Raw genomic sequence first — 27,536 nt, 5'->3', positions numbered from 1 at the left:
CTTTCTGTATTGCCTGGGGATAACTGACCTTGATGCCCTCGGGCAAAAACAATAAGGACAAATGAGGCAAGAGGACCACAAAGAATCCCAGGAGGTTTACCGAGATGCCCCTTAGTTCTCCCTTGCCCCAACGTGTTAGGCAATGGAAAGTTGTTGCAAGCAATTCCTTGACATGACTACCAAGGATACAGATCATACACAAATGGATGTTTATGGTAATCTACAAGGCAAAAAACAAACAAACAAACAAACAAACAAAAGACACAATATACAAATTAAAAAACCATTCAACTGAATTTGCTTACAGAAGGTAAAGACAAGGTGGAATGAGTGGTGGAAGAAGGCAGCTGTGATTAATGACTTAGGTCTCCTGAGCAGTTTCTGAATGAGGACTGTAGCAGTTATATTTTTACGTTACGTTAACCCGTCCTTGTCCCTTTTTTATATTACCTTATATAAAGAACATTAATAGTGACTGTCTTTTATAATTATATGGTGGTTGATGGGATTTCTTATTTCCTCTTTCAGAAAACTCATGTTTTCTCCTCCAGATTCACTCTCCATTTGTCTCTGCTTGCTCTATGCTCCAGTGTAGCAGAAGCAAGCCTACTCAAAGTGTGTATAGAAGGCCTGTGCTGGCCCATGAACTGTTTCTCACTGGAGACATTGTGAATAAACTATTAGAAACTTTTGGAGTAATTTGCTGTGGTAACTAAGGGGACTCATACTACTGAACAAAGGACACTGTCAGGTGCTCGTGGGCTAGTCTTGTGACTATGCTATAATATGCTACAATATGTAATAGGATGAGGTTAATTTTAAAACCGTAATTTAAAACAATTGAAATTCAGAGAAAATGCAAACATTTAGTTTTATGACGAATTTTATAATCTTTGCAGTATATATAAATCTTTCTTAACTAATACTTTAACATTAGGGAAGCAAATTTGGGAAGCAAAATTTATTATTTGTTTTTAACCTCAATAAATTGATGATGAACATAATTTATTGGACATTTTTTATTATGAAAAAAAACACTCTTCTTAATATGACTACAATAGTTAATCAAATGATGGTGATGAGTATGATCCTGAAGAAATGAAGACTAAAACAGTCCATATTAGTTTTACTGAGAAGTATGAACCCACATATATCTCAATATAAGTTTTATATATACAACAGAGTAGGAATTAGAAAACCTATGTAGTTTACTGAGCTGAGGTGTAACTAAAAAAGCTGATTCAGGGGTATAGAATAACTCTTTGATAACTTAATAATATAATTCTGGGTAAACATTGCATTTATGTATATTTAAAAGCACAAGCCATCAATCGTCAACTTTGTTTCTTTAAAGTTATCCTATTCATGGAAAATTGAACATGAAAAAAAAAAAAAAAACAACGTCTGAAAGCTCTCGGAATTAGTTTATGAAAGTTTTGCAAACCACAGGAAAATTCAAATCCTTATCTACCCATTTCAACTTTAATCCTATATCAGTCAGTGTCCCTCCAGCACAGTCAGATTAAGAATTTCTCAAATGACCCACCCACACTAATTCAAACTTGTGGCCCCACTATGCTCCTTCTCTACCTTTTGTCTAGTGTGTTGATCTTTTCCCTCTACCAGATCTATTTTCCTTCTAATCACATATCTTTTGTTTATACTGATCTCTGTATCCAGCATGATTTTTCGATCTTCTTTGAATGCTTAGAAATTTGACCAGCTTTCAAAATGTTTTCTTCTTATTATTTTTATTAAGTTTATTGGGGTGACATTGGTTAGTAAAATTATATAGGTTTCAAGTGCATAATTCTATAATACATCATCTCCATATTGCATTGTGTGTTCACCACCAAAATCAATTCTTAGAAAATATATTTCATTAGTAGTTACAAAGCATATTAAATTAGATTTGCTTAGCTGGATCAGCTTCTCATATGATGAGCCTATCTTCCTACATCTGTTGTACTATTTTTTGAGGTTTATGTTATCTAATACAATGTTGAAGAAAATATTATAAGAAAGTACGATAGAGTACTATATTCTATAGTACTATACTATACTCTTTTTTAGAAAATGTTCAACATTTGAGTGCATTTGTGTCTCTATTAATCAAACTGAAGCTTATTTACTTTTCTATTACAGAGACATTGTGACAGAATTTGCTGTCTTAATACATATCTGCTTTTATGAAAAAAAAGCAAAGTCTGATTTGTCGCATAATATGAAAAACATTTCCTCCAATTAACTGATTGCTTCCAGGGAAAAATTACCTATTGAAATAAAACATTTTTCTTTAATGTCTTTCTAATTGACATTTAGTATAGTCATAGGGTCCTCATATTTTATTCTTTACTACTATTTCTCATTAAATAACCTTGCCTTATTGTTTATGGCATTGGTTTCTTTGAACGATTTTAAGGTGAGAAAAAAGACTTTCGAGTCATGACCCCTTAGAATTCTCCCTGACGTACTGAAAAACCATGTTGTTATTGTACAAATCGGTCTATGGAATAAAATATTTGCAATACTTATTGCAAATTAAATTTAAAGTTAGACAGGATAGAAGACTATAATATGGCCTATCTTGCTATCTATAATAGAAATTCCATTTGAATCAACCAGAAACTAAGAAAATATAGAAAATAACTGAAGTTGTTGGAAGATGATGTTCATTGTTTTGTTACTGCCATTAATTTTGCTCCTATTATTATTATTATTATTATTTTATTTTATTTTATTTTATTTTATTTACTACCTCCTCTCTTTTACATAACTCTTTCTGTGGTCCTTAATTAAATGAGGTAAATTTGCTTATTTATTCTTTAACATGTGGAGTGTCTGTGCATGGAACATTGCTTGAGTTTTAAGTACAATTTTTTAAGTACTTTAAAAATCATATTTTACTATAAATTCAACTTATAAGTTGTATTATTCCTGTAGTAACTATAGGATACTAGTTTTAAAAAAGAGAAAATACCTTTATTTGTTTTTCTATAAATGTTTTGTTAATTCATAAGTTTAACAAACTTAATTCCTCTACGTTGTTAACTCTGTGCAATCTTTAATAATTGAACTCCTGTAAAATTTCAAATTACACTTACATTTTGATATAAATTCTTCAAACATCTAAAAAGGTAGACAAACATACCCAACAGTCTTCTTTTCCATATGGTTAAGTAACTTTCAATCTAATCAATCATGCTATAACTGTTGAATTGAATTCTTCAAACATTGAGATACTGATTAAAAGTTTAGTGTGATATATTTTATTTTAAATCACATCTCTAACAATGGTAGAAACTTCCTAAGTTGAAATTTCACTGAAGAAAACAAATTTACACTCTCAAGTAAAGTTTTGTGACCATTATATTGATAGAGATTTGATTTATTGTTAGAGTTGAAGAACACTGTAGGATTCAAGGTTTCTCATTGATTCTAATGGAGCCACAGGTTAAGAAGTTGAGCCTTTTCAAGAAGTTCTTAGCTTTCATCTTTTTAAATCACTCAATCCCTCATACACATCTTCAATGATTTTTCCTTCTCTAATTTCAATGAATGAGATTTTTGGTAAACAGCAAGTGCCTGAGTAGATATAATCTTTTTAATGGTAGGGAGATATGGGGGATCTGACTCATTTTTTGACTGCCTTTCTATAGTCATTATGATTAAAAAAATAAATGGTATGGTCTGTCTCTTTATTTCAACTGCAGCATATGATGGTCTGAAAATAATAAAATAATAAAATCTTGCAGTATGCTGAGATTATGAGCCTTTGTCATTTTCATATGCTTGTGAATTGGATACATTGCAATTCACTTAGAGTCTATATTTTGTCATTTAGTCCAGCGGAAACAGTGAACAAATGTTAATATGAGTTTTAAGGTCAATAATAACATGACTCCCCTTGCTTGCTATCGTGTTCACTTTTATTTTTGCCAGGAAGAAATGGCCTTTTGCTTTATGAACCTTTCTGAGTGATAACTTTGGTTAAACTGTCGCCTGCCACCCCACCCTGCTATGTTTTCTGTTTTGCCTGTGTTTTTTTCTGTTTGCTTTTAGGTATGTTCTGTGCTTATTTTATCTCAGTTATTAAAAAGTGATATTATATTTTAAAATATTGTGTATACTGTTTCCAATTTCATGAAATTAGAATGAATAATTCCTTTACATACTTCAGTCTATATAAACTCCCAGTGGCAGTGGTATGAAAAGTATTATTGATTATGTAACTATGTGCCATTTCTTGCATACATGACTGTATTTATTTTTCATAATAATGTATATTACTGATTATAAGAATGTAGGAAACTTGCCTAAGATCGCAGAGCTAGTAGTGGGGCCGAGATTTTGACGAGGTAAGACAATTAAGTTCGTGAACTTTCCACCATGTAAGGGCATGGTGGAAAGTTTGCGAACATAATTGCCCAACCTTCATCGATTATTTGCCTATAGAGATATAGTAGTTATCTATTGCTGCATAACAATATTAAAACAAAGTGTTGTACAACAACCCACATTTATTATTTCACAGTTTCTTTGGGTTAAGAGTCCAGGTATAGCATCACAAGACTGTAAGGATTTGTCAGGGATACAGTCTCATCTGGGACATGATTAGGGAAGCATCGGCTTCCAAGCTCACTCAGATTGTTGGCAAAATTCCATTCCTTGTGGTTGTAGGACTGAAATCTTTTATGTCTGGCTGTCAGCCGAGTCCCCCCACAGCTCCTGAAAGCCACCATGGTTCCTTGCCATGCAGCCTTTCAACATGACTAAATGTTTTGCCGCAGAGAGCAAATAAAAAGAGCCTCAACAAGATAAGTCATTAGAATCTTATGTAATGTAGAATCTTATGTAATGTCTTATGCAATGTACCATATAATGTACATGTATATGTAACTTCCCATCACTGTTGTAATATTCTTTTTGTTAGAATCAAGTCACAGATCCCACCCACACTCAAAGAAAGGGAATCACATAAAACCAGGAGGCAGGCTTTATGGGAGATACCTTAAGGGTCTGTCTACCATGGAGGTTTTCAACAGTCTCTCTAAGCTCAGGTTACATCCCATGTGTTCAGGATTCTTATCTCTGCCACAGATTCTACTGCCACAGTAGAAAGAAGGTACCATGATTATTCTGAGGGATTCTAGGTTAGTGTGTTTAGTTCACCAACTGATACTCCCAATTGGACCTGAAGTTTTATTGGACTATCCTTAATGTCAACTATTTTTTGAGTAGTAAGCTATAAGGTCAGAGACTATATCTATATCTATCATGTATAATCTCGGAAAATCCCTAACATTCAAACACAACCCGATCAAAATTTGTATTTTCTTTATGAAGTTGGTAGACACACGTACAATTTCTTGTATGAGTTTACCAGTTAGTTACTAGATACCATACAAATAAATATATGCTTAGCTGAGATGGGCAGTTAATATAACTGTAAGCCAAGATGTGTGGAAAATCAAAGTAGAAAGACTACTTCCAGTAAAGTCCTGCAGTGTATTGATTAAGAAGATTTGAGCATGAGGAGAGTTGTGTTTAGTCTGTGAATTTTGGAATTTAAATTTTACTCAATAACAACTATATAATGGCCACATTTACTTTTTAACCTCACTGAAAAACTACGTATTAGCTACATTTTTTTTTTTATGTTTTTAATCAAATACCAAACATTTGGGAACTTTGTTTATGGTTTCATGTACATGGAGTAACATGCAAGAGAAAGCAATGGATACTTCCGGCTATATGATGTAGCTGAACATTTACCCAATTGGCTTAAACCAGGGAAAGAATGTTTCAAGAAGTTTTATGCAATATTGGTTATAGACATTTGAATAAGTAGCTATTTTATAGAAATGAATAGTAGTTTCTGTGCACGGAGTGATTTTCTTTATCTTTATATTTGGAATGAATCCAAAAAGTCAACCACTCTGTCTCCCTGTAGAACTCTTTGAGGTTCATTGAGTTAGGTTAATTAGAAAGGCAATGGATGCCCTTACCACTGCCACCTCCACAGAATTTTTAGAAAGTAAATCCTTGATGTTATAACTGCCTATTTAGAGAAGCAAGTAACTTGCAGGAAAACATTAAATATCAAATTATTATTTATGCCATATATATATTTAGCTCCTATAATGTACATACATATATATGTATCCTTGTGTGTGAGTGTATGTGTGAGCACGTGTGTTTGTGTGTGTGTGTGTGTGTGTGTGTGTGTGTGTGTGTGTGTGTTTATAGGTCCTAATGGAACTGAGCATATGCTGGTGATCAATACAAAAAAGTTCAATCTGAAGATTATTACTGGTATGAATTTGATGAAAAAGGCCTTTTTCTTACCATCAAATATAATTTGATTTTCTATGAGAAATATCAAAATTGTCTGATGTTAGGAAGTAGAAAGAGTGGGTTTCACTCCCTAGTGATAGCAGGCTTCGATGGATTGCCATCAATTGGAATGCAGTGAAGGAAAACCTGGCCGTTTGACATAAAGGACTCTGTTTATAATTTTATCTAGAGCAAGCATTCTCTCACTACTTTCGAACCTCCTAGAATGATTCCTTTTGGATTAAAATCTTTTAAGTCCATATAAATTTTTTCAGATATCTTGCCATACCTATGCATTAACCAAACATGAAAATGCTAGCTTTGTGATATGAACAGTAGACTTGATTTGTAAAAATTCTGGGACATAAAGTTAAGTCATTTTGCTTTTGCTTCAAATGTTTTCCCTTCCAAAAACTAAGTTAATAACATCAACAACAAAAATTGCAATTCACATTTTTCAATTCCTTATTTTAAACCAGGGATTGCAATCAGTACTTCACATGTGTTTATCTCATTTAGTCATCAGAGCAACCTAGCAGACTCTTTTTTTATGCAAATTACTTCATACACATTGGAAGTAGGAGAATGAAGTAGGTATAAAGAGGACACTGTATGGATTCATAAGTTTTTTTCCAGTATATTTGCTTTGAAATATTCTGCATAAACTCTTTACATAATTAAAAAGAAAGACTTCACTATGTGAGAAGGTCTTAAGAAAAAAGCTGAAAAATCTCCTGCAGCACTTTATTTAGTATAAATGGAGTCTAATTTATTGGCTACAACTGATAATATGTTAATCTGGAAAAGCCGTTGGTACAGATGAAGCAGCTGCAAAGTTATTTTTCTGAATTAAAATAATAGATTAATGAAGAAAGCTAAATGCTACCTCAAATTTTCAATTTTGCTAAAAAGGTCTCTATTTAGAAGCAAATAACTCTCAATATCTATTTCTTGAAAGAGGAAGCACAAATTCCAATATTTTACGATGTAAAAGATTGGCTGACTATGACACTTGGTGAAAATATCATTGAATATTTAACTTTGCTAGAATCTTTTATTATGATTGTTGTTGTTTTAGTATTCATTAGTGCTCTGGATATAAGAATACAAGTTTTTTTCAGATATGTACACAGGGTGTTGTAGTAGAAACCCAACTCTGTTGTGGTACCAATTTTGTAGAAGGAGGAAATTAAAGGTGAGTGGAATTATCTTTCCACTTTCTCATAGCTGTTAAATGATGGATCCAGAATAAGATTCTAAGCCTGTCGATTTCAGGACCAGATCTTTCAACTTCTATGGTATGGATATCAAACTGTGTTTAATTCCTTTTTCCTGATTGCCACCATTTTTTATGACAAAAGTAAATTTTTGTGTAAGAGGAATCCCATACTGTGCACCACCTATTCTACAAGTCAGGTCTCTTCAGGGTTAACACTTGTTGATGAATTGATCCCTTTATTTTAATAAAATATATCTTTTCACTTCTAATAATATTCCTGGTTCTGGTAACTCTGATAATAACAGAGCAACCAAGGTTTCTTATTAGTGCTGTATAGTATATGTTATCCTTTTATTTTTAATATTTCTGTGTCTTTATAGTTAAAATCTAAAGAGTCAGGGATAGGAATGGATTTTAAACATCACATGGGAGACGTTACAAAGGCTTAAATGGAGAAAGGGGAAGTTGCCAAAAAATAAATAAATAAATAAAAAGAGGAGGCAAAGGGCCTACACTCTCCAATTGTGACCAGAGATTCTGTTGGGCAACTACATACCAGTATTGTCTCAGAACCCCAGCCTCCCTGATCTGGAAATCCTTGGACCTGTGGGAAGATACAGTCCTGATTGATGGGTTGGAAATAGAGGAAGAGCTCATGGCTCAAAGCTAGCCTCAGCTTGGGTATCACCTATTCTTCTGGGAGGAGGATAGAGGTCACAGCTGTCCAGGCAAACCAGAGTGAACACTTATGTTCCTTTTGTTTTGTTTTTTTGAAAAATATTGCTCCCTCCATCATGTCTCTCTTAGCTGTGCTGTTCTCTCTATCTCTTTCCTCCAAAGTTTTGGTGTAAAGTAACATGGTATATGAAAATGTTGAGAGATCGTTGGCAATATGAATTGAAAAGTTTAGATATTATAAAATATAAAAAATATTCTAGTGAAATAAAATATAAAAATATTCTTTTTCATCACACTAGTGCTGGAAACCCTTTTTTTTTTTGAGTTTTCATCATTGAAGAATACAGGGGTGAGGAGAGAGCAAGAAAAAAGCATTTAGATCTCTTCTATAAAACCATATATATATATATATATATATATATATATATATACACACACACACACACACACACACCCATATCTGTATATATATGTATATATATGTCCATACACATATACATATATATGTCCATAAACACACACAGACACACACACACATATATACACATGCAGATGCAGTGCTTCGTTTTCAGTGATTTAATAATTGTTAAAATAACTATGACAATTTTCTCTACTTATAATTAATCTGCATTATAAAGGAGAGCTCACTACTCCTTCCCTTCATGTGCCTGCATGGTGTATATGTATATTATAGAAAGTTCTTCTGTTATTGTTGTTATGCACCATTAAATCAAGGCACACACATTAATGTCAGTTGACGTAGCCATTATGCATTTCTTTTTATTTTTCTTGATCAGAAATTAGAATCCCATTTAACTTATTAATTACATATTGAAATACAGACCAAATGATTTTCAAAGGTTAATTGTGTGAAGTGTTTGTTAATGAAGGTGTACTTGGGCCTTACACATATTCGTAGGTCAGAAAATGCCATCATTATCAGATCTGTACTTTGGATGTATTATCTGTAGGTTATCTCTTTGACATTTCAGTTAAAAAAAAAGATATGATAGGTTTCACTTAATATTCACATATATGCATACTAATATGTGAAAAAGTAGAATAAAAAATCTGCCATTTTAAAAGGTATGTGAGAATATGCATGTTTAAACATTATTGAAATTTATTGTTGCAAAAGACAAATGGTTCCTTTAAACATTCCCTAGGGAGAATTGCTCATTAGCAATAATATGTTAAAGAAATAGTATAGATGATGATGATGATGATGATGATGATGATGATGAATTTGGTGGAAAAATCTTCCTAAGAGACCCCCCCTTTTATTTGTAGTTATCCAATGATATAATATTTAGGCCATTTTATGCCTTAAGGAAGTGCAGCAAATATGTTTTGCATGATTATTTTTCAAGCTAGGTTCATTTTTATGGATTATCTATATATTCTTATGTGTTTTCCTAAGGCAATGAGTTCTCTAGATATATGCCATATATTCTAATGCCTGCAGGAGGATATAATTTTTATTTTCATAGCCACATCTCTTCTATATGCTGTAAGTTTAGTAAAATGGATCAGCTGAAAATGATGCCCCTTAGGTATATTGCATTTTGTTTTGTTTGGCAAAGGGACCGTTGCTCTATGCGGGGGGGAAAAAGAAAAGAAAAAAAAAAAGATCTGAATTGCATCTGAATTGGGGTATAAAATGCATGGAATCTTTAACAGAGTAGGAAAGATTACGGATGTACTTTCTTTCAATTCTTATTCAACAAGTGTCTACAATTTAGTCCACTGGAAAAATAAGAAAGCAAGCATCAAAATGTTACATTATAATAGTTTGCAGTTCTAGTGAGTGTCCCAGACATGTCTTAAAGAAGAACAGCTTCTATTGTATGTCTGCACATTAGTTTTGTCTTTCACATTAAGATTTATGTTTTATGTGTTTGCTCTAAGATAAAAGAAAAAAAGAAGCAGTTCTCACCATGGGAGATTCTGCTACTTCTTTATCTCTTTTTTTCTCTTATTTTTGGGATATCTCTTTTCATATCTGAATTGAAGTATCAGCCTCTGTTATTACAGGACTTTCCTTTTGTTCAAGATAAAATTCAGTGATAACTCCTGTGAGAAGAGATGGACAGCGAGGGGAACAGATTCATTTTGTTAAAGAGAAACTAGAAATAGATGATGAAAGTCACCAAGTGTTTGGATCTCTGCCTCTCAGCTTCATCTCCCCAGATTATGATTTAGAAATAGCATAATGAAGTTATGTTTTGCTTTTTTTTTAAAACAGAACATCTTTTTCTATCATGCCAGATACAAAGTTGAATATTTTCTGCTTTAAAACAGATTTGTAAGTCAACCAGGGTTTAAAGCGTACGATCTTTGTTAAAGAATTTATGCAAGTGGAATATGTTTTCAAATAACTTTCTTTGGTTTGCAGGTACGATTCTGGTGGATAACTTGCTGATCAAAGGGACTGCTGGAGGACCAAACCCCACCATAGAACTCACTTTAAAAGACAATGTGGATTACTGGGTGATGTTGGATCCTGTTAAACAAATGCTATTCCTGAACAGCACCGGCAGAGTTCTGGATAGAGATGTTAGTGATTTTCTTTTTTTGTTTCTGTGTTACAATTTTATTCTCATTTAAATATCAGCATGTGTTTGTTATTATGATATAAAATTTTCTTTGTGTAATGTGAGTTCATTGTCTGTGTTAATCAACAAAAACTTTGTGTTTTTTTTTTAATTCCTTGAAAAACGAGTAAGAAAGAAAGGGACCATCTGCCTCTGAGATAACTATAGTATCTATCTTCTAACATCTTGGAAGCTTGTCAGATTTCTGTACAAGGAGAGAATAGAGTACTCATAATAAAAGAATGGTAACCATGGAAAAGTAGGATAAGAAGTGTGATGATCCATGGTGAGGTGTGAACCTGTAATTAGGTGTTGACTTGAGGACAGAGAGTTTGGTGGGAAATACTACTGGGTGGCTGCTCTTACAAGCAGGACGCATTGGTTGAGGGAAGCATTTGTGCTGATGTGCTTATAGAACTGTAAAAAAGCAAAAGGTGAGTTTCCTGTCAATGTCCCAGTCCAGTCATTCCTGTCAACTTGTTCTCAGGCAGCATGACCTAAATATTTATATTTATAAAGAACAGCTAAATTACCGAATTTGTTGAATGTCCCATTTATAAACAAGTTTATAGACTTGAGTAGATTTATTTTAATATAACTTTATTCTCATTTATTTGCAATTTAGTCTTCAGTGTAGAATTGAGTGTGTGTGTGGCGGGGCAGGGTGTTTAGTAACTAGTAGTAATTGTACAGGACCTTGGAAAAACTCAAGGAGGACATCTAAACATGCCCACTCCCAAATTTCCAATTTATGAAATCCACATATCAGATACTCAGTTTAGTGAACCTGAATCCCTACTACCTCACTCAAGATTTATGATCCACTTTACAATATGCTGTAGAGTGCATGGTCCCTAATCTATTCCACATTTGAAATTCAGAGTCTTTAAGAGCTTTGTTGTGAGGTGGACAGTATATTAGACTCCCCCACCAGGACAGGCTGTCTTTGTACACTACGGGAGGCCCTTAATACAGCTGACAGGGCAGGGATGGCAGATGTAAAATGTGGGTAGCAGTGAAGAATAGGAATGAGACTGTTGGTTCAATTTAGAGAAAAAAAAACAGTCATCCTTGATGCAGTCCCATCCCCACCACTGCCACCCACTCACTATGTCCTTTGATCACAGCAATATTCTTTATACCCACCAGTTTACAGTTTTCAGTGGCTGGCTAAAATGCTGTAAAATGGAATAAAGACAGATGCTATCTTTGAATTTATCTTGTCTTACCTTCATTTATCTTATCATAAATCTTATTTTTATGAAAGCTACTTGGATAGTGGCATAAATTGTCAAAAGATCACTCCTTTCCCCTTCCCCGGCTGTGTTACTCACAAGCATCCTTTACTGGCTCTAATTAGGGACATCCATATCCACGTCATGAATTTTATAATGTAACATGTTAGGAGAACTATAGAATATTTATCTATTTCAGACCATTTCATTTTATATTTTGATTCCTTTTTTAAATCATCTTATAGCTGATTATAATAATTTACTGGTTTACTAGTAAATTACTTTCTTTTTGGAACCTATTTTTTTTCTCTATTTGATATCAAAAGCACAAGTTATAGGTCTGAATTATGAGTACACAGAAAGGATACCTTTCAGTATAAGTAAATGGTATTCCATTTATCTAGCCTACAACAATGTTAAATTTTACTTTCGTACCAAAAATAATCTTTCCGTGATAAATATCTGTTTTCTTAGTATTATCATTTTTTTTTTAAATTTCTAATGAGGGCAGCATTTGTTGGACATTGGCTATGCTGAAAACGCATTATGGGGATACGCTTTAAATTGATTTGACCTGAAAATAATACCTGCGAAAATGTGCACAGGTATCATTTAAAGAACTGTCCAGCCTTGTTCTTTAATGTACTAATGAAAAATAATTCCCTCTCCATTTAAAAATGTTCTTTTGAATTAGTATTGCTATGGTCAAGTTAAACTTGCAAAGATAGATTGCAAATTAAAGTGTCAGCAGACACCTAACTGAAATTAGCTAAAGATGGCAAAGTCTTGGTCATCTAAAAAATATGAAATGTTAAATGAATATTGCAGAAGAAAGTAAAAAAGAAAAATGCTCATATTATTTGTAAGGTATTTACCATTTGGCAAATAAACTTGTTGAAACAATAGCAAGACGTTGAATAGATGATGCTCTAACCCTTAGTTATATGAGCATTTAAGCGTGTGTAGTTAAATCACGTCATGACAAAAATTTAGTGTTGCTATCTTACACAAGTACTCTCACTTGGTGGTGGGAATTAAAATGGACACAAGGTTTCAGCTTTCTGTGAGTAGGGGCATTTTGCAGCTTTTTTTTTCCCCAAATAAAACTTGTGATCATAGAGGAAGGAGTCAACTGATAAATAGTAGTGTGTTATGCCTTCATCTACTTTCCTGGAATCATTAATTGAGAAAGACTGAGGAGGAAGATGCATTTAGTTCAGAGCAAAAAAATAATGATGTTAAGAATGTGTTTAATCTAGAAAATTGAAGTGTGAAGTTAAAGGAATGTGCAATTTTATGTTGCAAAATTAAGATGGAGCCATCATTGAAAGAAAACTGGGAAAGAAGAGAAGAAAAGGCAGATGGAAATAGCAAATGTGAGATCAAGGCAAAATTAACTAGGTACAGTACATATTTTAACATATTATTTAAAGTTTGCTGAGTATAGATGCTTTACAGAATCATTGACTGGTAGAGCTAAAAGGAACCTTAAAATTTTACTAATTTATATATATGTGTGTATGTATGTGCATATATATATATATATATATATATATATATATATATATATACATACATATATTTTTTTCATAATCTATTGTGCAGTAGATTTAGAGAGAGCCAGTCTTTAAAATTTAGCACTTGTCTATGATGAAATGAGAAATATAAAGTGATAGTGTGATTTCCTTTTCTCCAAAGCTAAGTGTATTAATTTTATTCTGACATCATGTCTTTTTGCATTTTAAGATATTAAAATACTCTTAGCTTATGTGGTCATGCAGATCATAGGTGGCTGTTGCTTTTTAAATGTAATTTCTTATAAAAATAAAAGGTATCTACTCTTCCCATGTTTTTGTTTTATTTTATAATTGTTACTGTTACATATTTTACTGGTCTACTGCTCTAGCGTACTCCATGTTTAGATGAAGAAAGTTTAATCTAGAAACTATAAATGAAGTTCACACAGCTAATCAGCAAGAACGCCAGATTGGCAAATATTTGTTTTTTGATATCAGGGACTTCTTCTTGAATAATGTATGAATTGAATTTAAGCAAGAAGTGTAAGTGTAAAAAAAGTAAAAAGAGTTATGTAGAAGAAGTACATACAGAAGTAGTAAGTACTTACATACAGAAGTAGTGTAAGAAGAAGTAGTAAGTACTGTAAGAAGAATAAGAAGAGTAAAATAGTGTAGAATGTAGATCTGCTAGCTGGTAATGAAGGCCATTGAGAGAAAGAAAAACCATAAAAAGGGGGGGCGGAAGGCAACCTGTTGTATAGAGACTGCTAAATCTTTATATCAGGAATAAATTATGAAACATTTATTTGGAGGCTCACTCCATGGCTATTCTCCAGTATTAACTTTCTAAGAGTCAAGGAAATAATGATAATGGGCTGACATATACTTTTGGACTCATGGATTTGTCAGTAAGTCTTCAAATTTGGGAGATGGAGCACTCAGTCAGGATTTTGATCAAATCTGTGGAATCATTTTTCAGGAAAAAAAGTTTATTTGCACATGAATAAATTACTTGCCATCAATTTCAAGAGTTTCACTAAGTACCAAGATTACATAGACCCTAGTTTACAAATATTTCCTTTGGTAAATAATATTAGAGTAACTTGCTGGAGTCTTAGTAATTTATTTAGACATTAGATACCTGCCATATTTTCCATAATAGAAAGTAACCTTTATGTGACTTGGAACATATAAATGTTGATTTTACCTCTTATTTCAGTGAAGTTCATTATGTCCTATATACCTTTGAATTTTTGTCTTATTTTTTAAATTATTTTTTGAATTCTTGTGAATTACTCTTTCTGCTTCCACAGTGCTGTGAAGTATAGACCATTGCTGCTAGAAAAGCAGTGTGGTAAATCAGTGCTTTTAACCCAAATCTAATTACTACTGGAAATCATTATTTCATTTAATTGAAAAATAATATAAGCTATGGTGAACATATCAGGAAAAAAAAAGTCAATGGGTGGAGAATATTCAAAATACCAGTATCATAGATATGAAAAATAATTTTATTTTAGCAAGATTGTAAATTTACCTGGGCAGAGAACATTACTTGGTTTTTGACCACATAGTCTCTAATATCTACCTTTCTTTGTGCATGTGCTCTATTTTTCTCCCTGCTGGTTAGATTCCTTTGAACATATAATTTTGCTTCCTTGTTTCTTTGGTTTGTTCTTAGCTTTGGCTCTTATTAATGTTCACTCCACTCTAGCTCCCTATAAGCTATCAATGCAATGCCTGCTATTAGCCTGACTATAGTCACTGTGTTTTTTGTTTTTGTTTTTGTTTTTTTCCTAATTAGTGAGAGAGAACATCTAAATACGCACTGACAAAATCAGTGATAGCTAAGAAAATGGGGGTGAGGTCACGTGATCGATCCGTGTTCAGTTATGCCTGCCTTTTGGCTTTCTGCCCAGGCCAATATCTATTTAACCACTAAATTTCATACTTTTATCTCCACATGACACCTTGGATGTGTATCCATCAGCATAACCCCACTATGAGCCCTCTTATTTCTCACTTGTACTTTGGGACAAATTCCTAATAGTTCTCTTTACTGTATTTCATGATTCAAACTGTTCCAGATTCAGTGCCCTGAAACAGAGTTCTGAACTTGTCAGTTGATGACTTTTCATTGAAAACTGGCTTATCTGGCTCTTGAGTTTTCCTAGATTCAAGCTGCAACCTGTCTCATTTCCTTTTACTTAGAAACATGGAGACTCTAATCTGCAAAAACTAATTGTTGTTCCCTAAATACAATCCTTTTTTATTATTATTATTCCTTCTTTGATACTCTTTGGAGCCAACCCTTTGAAATTACCTTTATTCTTTACCTTCTGTTGAATGTTATTTATTATCTAGTCATCTTAAATTCTACCCTGTACACAAAATATTTCCTAATGGTAACACCAGTATGTAATTTTTGTGCTCTAAGTTTCAAAGCCTTCAAACTTTTTTTGACTTGCATTACAGTGATTTCTGTTCATCTCATGTCAGTTTTATATGACTTGCTTAGAGCACAATGACCACATCATATTAATACCAACCCAAATTGAACTTTGCATATAATAAATACAATTAACTAAAATGGATATCCTTACTAACTGTGAAAAATCTACAAATCTATCTAAATATTACATATACCTAATTATATTTTAAATATGTACTTTCTTCTTCAGGCAAGTTCTGTAAATACACCATTTATTATGTAAGTTTAATTTGTGAAGGACATTCATAACTCTGACCAGCCAAATTTCCTTTATATTTGTTTCATTATTTAAAATCACTTCTGCAGCACGCTGTATATTATTTCCTTTCACTGTCTTCCAGGTTATTTGTGAAATAATGAAGGTTTTTCATTTTGTTAAGGTAGTACCAAGTACATAGAAATAAAAATCATGGGGAAATCCTTTCCTTCCTGTGAGGACTAAATACATTTTGCCTTTGCTTTATGAAAAATAAAATCAATTCTTATACAGGTTTGCTAAATATGTATTCCCTCCTAAATCATTTAGCCCTTCAAATAGCATCATTTCTAGAAAAACTCAATTTCCCTTACATTGAAGTTGTGTGCTACAATCAGTACTGTAACAGCAGTAAATTCACTACAAGAACTTCACTTCGCTTGTTGAATCCTAAGTGATTTTTCTGAAAAACTCATAACACAATTTTCTATTTTTGTCTTTTTTCCATTACAAAATTCATACATATTTGTTGAAAAACTGTCTTCCCTTACTTTCTACTCTCAGCCCTATTTTTCAAAGATAACCTTTATCAACTGTTGGTATGTATCATTCCTGCACTTTATGCATATCAAAACCTATATGCACATGTACACTAACATACAAATATGCAAATATATATTCAGAGTGTTATGTTAAATATTCAGTTTTAAATTGGGAGCATAGTTTGCATGTCTAGGAATGTATGAATTATGATTGTTTTAAATAATTACCCCCAAACAATTTATACACAGTTTATTTTTTCTTCTCTGTTTCATAAATGAAGCAATTTAAGGGAATTAGAGAAGATAAAATTTCCATGACACATTTTTGACCCCAGTGATGAAAGATAAACCAAAATTTCCCTAACACATTCCTAAGCATTTTGGAGTTCTTAAATTCTCACTAGTTGACTTAGTAGAACTGTACTTGATATATTCATGACCTTCTTCTAGAGCAGAATAGAATCTATTCCAATAAGAGATTACAATGTGTTTTATATATTAGCCACAGGGAATTCTTGCCTTCAACATGATCCATTATGGTTGGAATTTATAGCAAGCTAAGTTCTATCCATAGTACTAACAGTTGTATAGGGAGCTAAAGTTGAGAGTGACAAGAGTTCCAGAGGACCTGGTTATATCTAATTTATGGGCACTTAGCAGGACAAGTGAGCTCAGTGCATCATGCATTTGATCCTCTACTTGGAAAGATTGTGACCTTCCTGTCCTAGTGCTACCACTCAATATAGAATTAGAAGTTGAGATGAAATGGTTTTATAGGTCTCTCTTGTAATATTTAGAAGACAAATAACCTTAGAAGACATGATTCACCTGATTGTCTTCCAGAAGGTGTGCCAAGGGCTAATAGTACAAGCATTTATTCTGTTTTTTACTTTACAATTGAAATATGCAGGATTTTCCTTAAATATCTATTAAAGCGAACACTTTAAAACCGGTAATAAAGATGGAGGTCAATTAACTCAAATTCATTCTGGAATACTTCTAAGACCTAGTCTTATTAAGTGAACGTTTAGCCTCAAGCTTGCACAATTATGGGACTTGCTTTATAAGATAGTCCATTCTCTTATGTACAGATTTGGATTAACACAAAACCTGTACTTATATTGAAAACATATGCTTTGAAATACTGTGTATTCACTTTTCTTATGTTTGATCTCTGGACTACAATGAGTAAACTAAAAGATCAGTAGATCTTTTCACAACAACCAATCAGATGTCTAGCAAATCTTGTGTTTTTAAGCTTAAACATCCTCAAATTTTATCACATATTTCAAGGTGTTCAGATTTCATATCTTATTTGTTCAGAAAATGGGGCTTATTAAATCCACTTATTTGCCCATCTGATATTATTAATGAATATGAAGTCTGTATTATTTTTCCAGCAGCTCATTTGCAGTGTTGGCATGTAAACTCATCTTTCACTCATCAAAATTTCACAATTGTATTTTCACATTAATATTTGTAGCCATTTATTATATTTGGGTAATTAAGTGTTTTCTCAAATAAAGTGATTGAAATTAAGTTATTCTGACTTATTAAAATGATTTGAACCTTTTCTTTTGTCATGAAATGTTATATATCTTTATCAGCCTTGTGACATTCAAGGATTTTATGCACATGGCTTTAATGCCTTCATTTATGTCAGTGAATAAAAGTGGAATTGGGTAGATAGGAGAACACAGAGCTAGCTATATGGCATATCTCTGGAGACTTTCCTCCACGTGTTAATGTTGCTTCACATTTTTTTTTTCTGGGCACAATTATTCAGCCAGATACAAATCAATTCAACTACCTTTGTATTTATTGGCCATATAAATATCTTGAGATTAAACAATGTTTGCTTCTGTTTAGACATAGTCTCTACAATATTCTTCTCACTTAGAAATGTGGCCTATCCTAGTTTCTAGTAAGCATTGCTGTATCTTTAAATTGGTTTTAATCCAAATATTTAATAATTTAGTATCCAGGATTATAAACTTGTATTTTATAGATTATATGTTTTTCACTTTTTTTGGAAATGTAGTTTTTATAAATAAATAAATAAATAAATAAATAAATAAATAAATAAATAAATAAATAAATTATATCCATTATGTGTTAATAAGTGCCTAGCACAGAGCCTTCTTATACTTACAATGATTTGATCATAGGAGTGTTTATTATTTTCTCCATTTGTAGAAGAAAGCCACCTAAGTACAAAGAGATTTGGCGTCTAGATCATGTAGTTAGTAGTTATGGAACTCATTCTGGAAGCCAAGCAGTTTCACTCGAGTAGTACACAATCATCTGTTCTAGACACAGTGCTGGTTATTGGGTAGAGAGATTCAGTCATGACTGAAAGAATACCCCAGTTTTTGTAGTGCTTCTAGTCTAGTGAAGAGAGACAAACTAACACAAATATATAAAATATGTAATATGATGGATGAGAAGTGCAATAAAGAAAATTAAATAGCAAAGGGAGAAATTGAAAGGAGAGAGCAGGCAGGAGTCATGATATTTTAGATGGAGTGGTAAGATCGAGTCATTCTGATAAAATTATATATTTAGAGGGAAAATTTTATAAGCTTGAAAAATAATTTTAAAATAACCAAAATACATTTTGCAGTGTTAAACACTCTGACTCTAGAGTCAAAGAGATGCAGGTGTGCATCCCAACTCTGCAAGCCCCTAATCATGGGACCTGAGTAAATAAATATTCCTCTTTGATGAGCTTTTCTCCTTCAACAGATTTATCATAAAAAATAATTACACAATATAGCACATATTGATGTACAGATGCTTTTTGAAGTATCATTTATAATGACAAAAATTAACAACATAAAAGCATCTCATTATAACTTTTACTTAGATAAATTACACTACACACTTATAATGGAGTGGGTACTGTCAAATCACATAATGTAGTTTCATAGCAGTATACACTAAATTGTTATAGTGAATCTATATTTACAAACATGGGATGATATTCACTCTGTGTCAGTGTCTGTGTGTGTGTGTGCGCATGTGTGTGTGTGATGGGTGTTAAATTTTTTCATTAACACATTGTTTTTATAAGTTGCGGGCTCATATCATTGCTTCTTTAAACTTGTCTTCCCTTGTCCTTAAAATAGTACAAGATGGATCAATTTTTGTAGATGATTGTCATTTTAAAAATGAACAAGCATAGAGCATTTTATTAAACAAATGTGTGCTTTGAAAGTAATAAGAAGCTTCGGTTTCAATTATTAGCTTTTTAAAGATTCAATTTCTGCATTGCAGCCACCCATGAACATACATTCCATCGTGGTAAAAGTCCAGTGTGTCAACAAAAAAGTGGGCACTGTTATCTACCATGAAGTTCGAATCTTGGTGAGAGACAGAAATGACAACTCCCCCACGTTCAAGCACGAAAGCTACTATGCAACCGTTAATGAGGTCAGTTTCTATGTACTCGCTCTCTGTGTCCTTTTTATTCGTATATGGAATTAACTGTATACTATATATGTTTTAAAATGAGTCCTGAATGATAATATGCTTAACTGGTTAGAAATACCATGAAAACATTTTAAGCAATAGAGCTTTAGAAGAAATAAGGCCTGGGTGACCTCTGATAGGATTTTAGTAATTCACTTTGCTACAGGAAAATTTTGATTTCTTTATAATAATGAACAAAATATTGATATTCATGATCATCTGGGACAGTTTAATGCCTTAATCCGCATACATTCTTACTAAGGCTCAACATTTATTTATTCTCATTGTAAGGTAATGAACGGTTTTTTGTATGTTTGTTTTAATATCTGAAGTGGTAGCAGTAATTAAATACTGAAAGAAAATATTTAAGATTCTATCAAAGTTAGTTCCTCAATTTTAAAATAACATTTTGTCATATTCATAATATTTAAATATAAATCATTACTTCTTTTAAGAAAATGCTGATCAAATTATAAAAATTATTTTAAAAATAATAGTATTGCTTTTATTACAACATGCTTTTTTAAGTTGTTGATTTGCTTGGAGTCAAAACCTATGAGTCAAGAACCCCTTTGATGCTATTTTTGGAAACACTGTTTATTATAAATGTTTTGTTATTCCATTAAGTTAGAAAACATTCCTGAAGTACCTCTAATGTCACCTATTACGTGTACTTTGAACAAAAAAAAGGAACCACATTTTAGCAGTTCTTCTTTACCTCCAAGATTTTTTTTTAATCTTAAAAAATGCATAACTATTTTGTGGGAGGAAAACAGTGTAATTTGTGTATTAAACACAGCATTGGGCTTTTAACACCTACCAGCTTTTTGAAACCTTTAAAAACAAAGAAATATATATATATATATATATATATATATATATATATATATATGTACATATATATATATATACACATGCACACACACACACACACACATATATACACATGGACAAAAAAGTATACAAAGTTTAAGATAGAAAAAAACTGTATTGAAATTGTAATACAATGAATGACGCTAGCATTCATTTTATTAAATCTATCTTTTGAGTGAACGTTATATCACATATTGCTTCTGTAGTATAATTCAATTCAACTTTGAAAAGTAATACATAGATAACATCTCTTAAAATGTGTACATTTTTTTGGCACCTCCGGTATATGTATATGTATGTTATTTATCTCAACATTCTTCTATTCATTAAAAAAATTGAAGAAATGGTGTTTCTCATAATCTGAGACTTTATAGTACTTAAAGAAAAGAAAAAACAACAACATAATCTCCTGTTGTAAGTTTAACCACACAAGTCAGTCTTCAGTCAGCGCTTAACCTTTTTGAGCTACCTTTATTTAACAAGTTTCTGAGGCAACAAACGTGCTAATTAATGTAATTAATCAGGTTACATGGTTAACTATTTTAGCATCTTATTTTGGCATCTGAAATATACTCTATGAAAGACGTTTTCCTTTGTTTGAGTACTAACTTCTTTTGGGCATAAACTGATAGTCAGATGAATTACCTTAGGCAACAGATCTAATTGTAAAATCCATCCTTTTACCATATTTAACTGTACCTGGATCCATGTCTTTAATTTTTTGTAAAAAAATTTATAATGTTCAATTTGAATTTCAAAGGATCCTAGGTGATTTGACTATTTCCACTCATCCCATGCAATGCTTTTCGTTCATTGTTGAGAAATAACCTTTTCAAATACTATTTTAATCACATCGCTCTCGTATTAAAAAGTTGTATAATTTCTCATTATTGTAAGGAAAAAGGTCATCGATTTCCTTCGACTGAACTTCAAGATCTTCCATAATCTGACCTTTTGTCAATGTATTCTTAACTTCAAATTCTCTCTGATAATGCTTCACTTGGTTCAGAATAATTTCCTCATGTCTCAGAAGTATTTCCATTTCTTGGGCTTTGCTCACACTCTTCATTTCACTTAGAATGGACTCTTCCCTACCTTGCAAGTCTCCAAGTTTTATTCATTTTTTTTTAAGTTTAAATCAAGACCTACTTCCATTTCCTATTTCTAAAGTCACCCTCTACTATTCATATCCATTAATCTTCCATTTCTCCAAACTCATACAACACTTAGATAAATATCAGTTAGAGTGATAAAATTTACAGAAAGGTTAAATATTTTATCTTAAACATTATCTGGAGAGGCCCAAGTTTCTTTACAAACATCTCCATATATTGTTTTTATCCCAATTCATTTCCCTATAGCCAACTGAAGCAATCCTGTCCCACTGGTATTATGGTCATATCTTCTATGGTTTGATTATATAATGTGTAATTAATCATAATATTTCTCCCCTTTGATTATGCTCATATTCTTTCATGTCTGTTTTCTTGAAAACAATCAGAAGTTTATTTAAAACTCAAAACATGTTGGTGCAAAAGTAATTGCAGTTTTTGCAATTATTTTTAACCCTTTAAACCGCAATTATGTTTGCACCAACCTAATAACAACAAAAGTTAGCTATTTTTCTCATCCTACATTTATTTGAGCAGTTCTTCCATAGTAGTACTTCTCTTAGTTTAATTGGTTAGAATGGATATATGTAGAGAGAAAATACATTGCAAGTATATATAAATATAGGGGTGTGTGTGTGTGTATGTGTGTGTGTGTGTGTGTGTGTGTGTGTACTGCAACTACAACGCTGCCTGTAAAATAAAATTAAGTGAAAAAGATTTTACTCTATGCAAGACTGCTATGCAAGGCATGTTCTCTATGTTTACTCTATGCAAGGCATGTTCTGTGCTATTTCTCCTTTTAGTAGAAGACATGCAGTTAATGCAGAAATATCTAGATTTTATTTTAATCATTCAGGGTTTTATAGATTATTGGTGTCAAAATATTTTACACTTCATTAAAATTCAAAACAGGTGTAAAGTCATTATCTCAGATTTATAAAAGAAATTAAAGTCCTGATTAGTCACTCTCCTTATTCACTATGAGAAAGCTGAGACCTAGAGCAGTAGTATGAATTGGCTATGCTGTAATTAAACTGGTCTCAAAGTTGGGAATAAAACCCCAGCCCTGCTTTAATCATGTCTTCACTGCTGATTAATAGACACCCTCTTACGCTAACCAACAGCTATGTCAGTAATTAAAAAAATTGGGGTTTATACTTAATGATATGATATCATAATATTATAACCACAATAAGTAATTTTATAAATGCATTAAATGTCAGTCTCTTACACTCTTTGTAAACATGTTCTTTATTGGTGTGTAAAGAATTTTAGTGCCTATATCTAAATGCTGAGCAGAGATTATGCCAAGGTTTATAATCCCTTGTTTGTGAGCAAGACAAGGGCATCACAGGTATTTTTCTCTCTCTGAATAATTGGAGACTCTCAGCTGATTTCAGACAGTTGTATCATTAACTAATTAGTCTTATTGGTTTGAAATCTAATTGTTGCTGGTCATTCTTAAGCATTTTTTGGAAGATAAATATTTTTTCTGGCAGTGATATCTTTAATACCACAGGCATACCATCCCCCCAAATTTTCCTTTTGACATAATAAAAAGTAAACAAGGGCAAATCAAGGTAGACATAATGTTTTCTTGGCTTTGAAGAATTAATCTCAAAATAATATAGAGATTATATTTGCCCTGGCCTTTAATGATCTTTTCACAGATGGGGCAATTATTGTCAATTTTAATTTGTTCTCTTTATCACCTTAAATATTGCCTTAAATATACATTGCTGATATGACATGTGACACACTGGAGATAATTTGTTGGCACTTTCAGGAAGAATGGTTCCTTGCATTCATTTCTCTTGACAGGAAGATGGTTTATAATCCTTAAGAAAGAAAAACAGAAGGAAGAAGAGAGGAAGGGAAGAGAGAAATAAAGGAAAAGTTAGATTCAGGGTGAAAGAAAAAACCTAAATTTTGAGTTTTTTTAAGCCTATAATGTACAGTTTTTATAGCTTTGCATTTTCTTTTATTTTGTTTTGAATATGTGATTACTGCAACATGTTTTATAATTCTTAGAGTACAAATAGTACACAATTTCATTGTATTATGTAGGATGTGCTTTATTAGAGTGATACTTTCTATCATTTTTCTCAACTAAGACTAATTGTTATCTATTTAATTATTACTTTCAGCTTTAGAAGGAAAAGGCTTATTTCAGATGTTGCCTATGTTTTCTAGAAAATTGTCAGTTTTCATATTTCACTCTATGTTGTTTATATTAATTATGCTTTATTATTTTATAGTTCCATTGTATTTAGTTAATTAGATTATATAGTTAGGCTCAAATGTTAATAACAGAAGCATATACAGGTTTTTGAAAATTATAATAAAATGTATTATCTTAATTTATTTTCTTACCATATTTATTTTGATGATTTAATTTTATAGTCATTCATTAAAGAGTTATTTTAATTATTTAGTTTTCTATGGTTTCTTAAATAATTGGTTTAAGCAATTACAATAAATATTTGGTTTACTATTATTCTATATCAATAAATAGTTTAGGGATAAGGATTTTAGTTTTAATAAATATAAAAATTCATATCATCTTTGTTTCAAATATTACTTTTTAAAAGATAAAAAGTTATATGTATAATAAAATTGCCTTATGCTGGGACAACAGAGGGTGACACAGAGTTTTACAACTATCGGTAATTTTTTAAAAATATTTGATTTCTGAAATTTTCATAATGAGATGCTATTTTACCAATAGAATATACAAATTCCTAAGGATAGTACTTTAATACAAATTACTTTGTTAAAGTGGAGATCTTAAATTAAGTTTAAATTATCTGCTTTTTTGCTCCTAATCAGTATTAAATAGTGGTATGTCAGCATTTGGAGATTTGTATTTTTAGGTAAACTGTGGTCCACAAGTCAAATCTGGCCTGCTACTGCCTGATTTTTGTATAGCCTATGAAATTTATTTTTTCCTTTTTTTTTAATTGAAGTTTATTGGGGTGAAAATTGTTAGTGAATTTACATAGGTTTCAGATGTACAATTCTGTAATACATCATCTATATATCACATTGTGTGTTCACCACCCAGAGTCAGTTCTCCTTCCATCACCATATATTTGACCCTCTTTTCCCTCTTCTATCAATCCCCACTTCCCCCTTACCCTCTGGTAACCCCTGAACTGTTGTCTGTGTCTATGAGTTTTTGTATCTCCATTTGTTTGTCTTGTCCCTTTGTTGCTTTCAGTTTTATGTCCCACATATCAGTGACGTCATATGGTTCTCAACTTTTTCTGTCTGACTTACATTTTTTAACAACTGGTAAACTAAAAAATGAAACATTATTATTAACTTAAATCTGTATTTTATTCAGATTTTCACTTAGCTTTTACCTGATTAGTTCCTTAGTATTTCCTTGATTTTGATGACCTTAATAATCCATAATGAAGCAACGTATAGATTACTTGTCAGTTTGGCTTTACCTGATATTTCCTCGCAATTATAGATTTTGCATAGGGATACCACAAGAGTGATACCATGTTCTTTCTGTACATAACAAAAGAGACACAGAATGTCAATGTGTCTCATTCCCAGTAATGCTAGCTTTAATAACTGTAATAAGATAGTGTCAGTTAGATTTTTCTATTTTATTTCCTAGTTATTTTGTGCTTAACAATAAGTAACTAAAACTATTTTGTAAGTAATGACTCTAAGACTTTAAAGATCCTGTTTCTCATCAAATCTTCACCCACATTTTTATTAGAGATTTATGAGACATTGATTTGTTGAAAAATCGTTGACAAAATGCACATTATTGTGGTTGGATATATTTTCTTCTCTTTGCCCCTTGAGCATTTATTGTTTTGTTTTTGTTTTTGTTTTTTGGCATTATGCAATGCACTAGCAATAAAGTGTTGAATACTAATGTAAAGGTTAGCATATTAAAATCATGGTGAATATGGAAATTTATGAAATTATTTGCTTGCTGAGAACTTGCCTGTTTTCAATTGCAGTGATTATACACTATGAGTTTTCTAAAATGCAGGCACTAGCTCAGTTGAATGTCTTTGTATATCTGTAAAATATCTCAAAAACATTTTTTCTTAGGGCCAGACATAATTTATCAGTGATGGAATATATCATCCAAATTGCATCATTTCAGATTATCTGTGTCTCTTGGGTTCTGTTTTGTTCCAAGTTGTATATATTTCCTCTTTCATTTCCTGTTTTCTCAAAAGCTTTTTAATAGCAAATTATGGAATTTCTGAAATAATGTATTTCACAGTGCCTGAGCATTAACATTTTGGAGTCAAACAATCTGTTTTGCAGTCCTTATCAACCAAGTATTAGGATTATAAGATCAGGCAGAAGCTCTCTTATCCTATGATTCCTTAACTATCAAATAAGTATCATAACAAATAATTATGTCACAAAGTTTTATTAAGGATTAAAAGTCATAATGCTTTTAAAGTATTTAGTGCATGTTCTGGCCATCTTTATTTTGCAAATAAACTCTGCCTTGGAAATACGTTTTGGAAATACTGACATATTTAAAAACCAAGGGCCTCTTCACAAATTAAATGCAAAACATAAATTGGTAAACTGGCAGTAATTAATGGGACATCATTGGGAATTTTAGCTTTTTTTTCCACAATGGTGAAATGACATTATCTCTGAATCTATCCAATTTAAGCTTTCACTTTCCTGATCAAATTCTTTTAGTTTTGTGCTATTCTTTTCCATTTTATCTTGACTGTATCATCTCCTTCCATTCAATACATGCATTTTGAACATCTGTTTTTAGCATAGTCACTCTGGGAGATCTAAGCACAGATGGTCTCCATGATGGAGCATAACAATGAGACTCCATGTATACTTAAGTATTTTAATAAATATTTTACATATGTTTGCATTGCAGTTTCTACACATAACAGGTGATTTTTTAATACGAGTTAAGATAGATAGATAGATAGATAGATAGATAGATAGATAGATAGATAGATAGATAGATATAGTTGTTTGTTTGGTTTGGTTTGTTTTGAAACATAGTCCACGGTATTGGAAACTTGATAAATATCTCCAGCTATTCAAGGAATAAAAATCACTGAATCTTCAGAGCCATTCCCATTCACAGAATTTCTTTGAATAGACTACTAACATTTAGTCTACAGCACACAAAAGCTTCTGAAGAAAGATATGAGACTAAATCCTAGTTTATTTTCTTGTCTCTGTTTTCCTCCTCCAAAAGCTGAAACATTTTAGAATCCACTTTTTTTGTTTTGTTTTGTTTTGTTTTTTT

At 31.8% G+C, this 27,536-nt stretch overlaps 1 protein-coding gene across 1 annotated transcript in view; it reads left to right on the top strand.

The window, feature by feature from the left end:
- The window catches only part of PCDH15 (protocadherin related 15), a 714,179-nt gene that overhangs the window by 300,366 nt on the left and 386,277 nt on the right, over nt 1-27,536 (top strand). Inside the window, exons 5-6 of the mRNA XM_033131356.1 lie at nt 10,629-10,789; nt 20,085-20,240. Of these exons, the coding sequence (XP_032987247.1) occupies nt 10,629-10,789; nt 20,085-20,240 (317 nt within the window). The remainder of the gene's footprint in view (nt 1-10,628; nt 10,790-20,084; nt 20,241-27,536) is intronic.

The sequence above is a fragment of the Rhinolophus ferrumequinum genome, chromosome 16 (genome assembly GCF_004115265.2).
Source record: "Rhinolophus ferrumequinum isolate MPI-CBG mRhiFer1 chromosome 16, mRhiFer1_v1.p, whole genome shotgun sequence".
In the NCBI taxonomy this organism is placed as follows: Eukaryota; Metazoa; Chordata; class Mammalia; order Chiroptera; family Rhinolophidae; genus Rhinolophus; species Rhinolophus ferrumequinum.
This window is presented reverse-complemented; position numbering and strand designations above follow the sequence as displayed.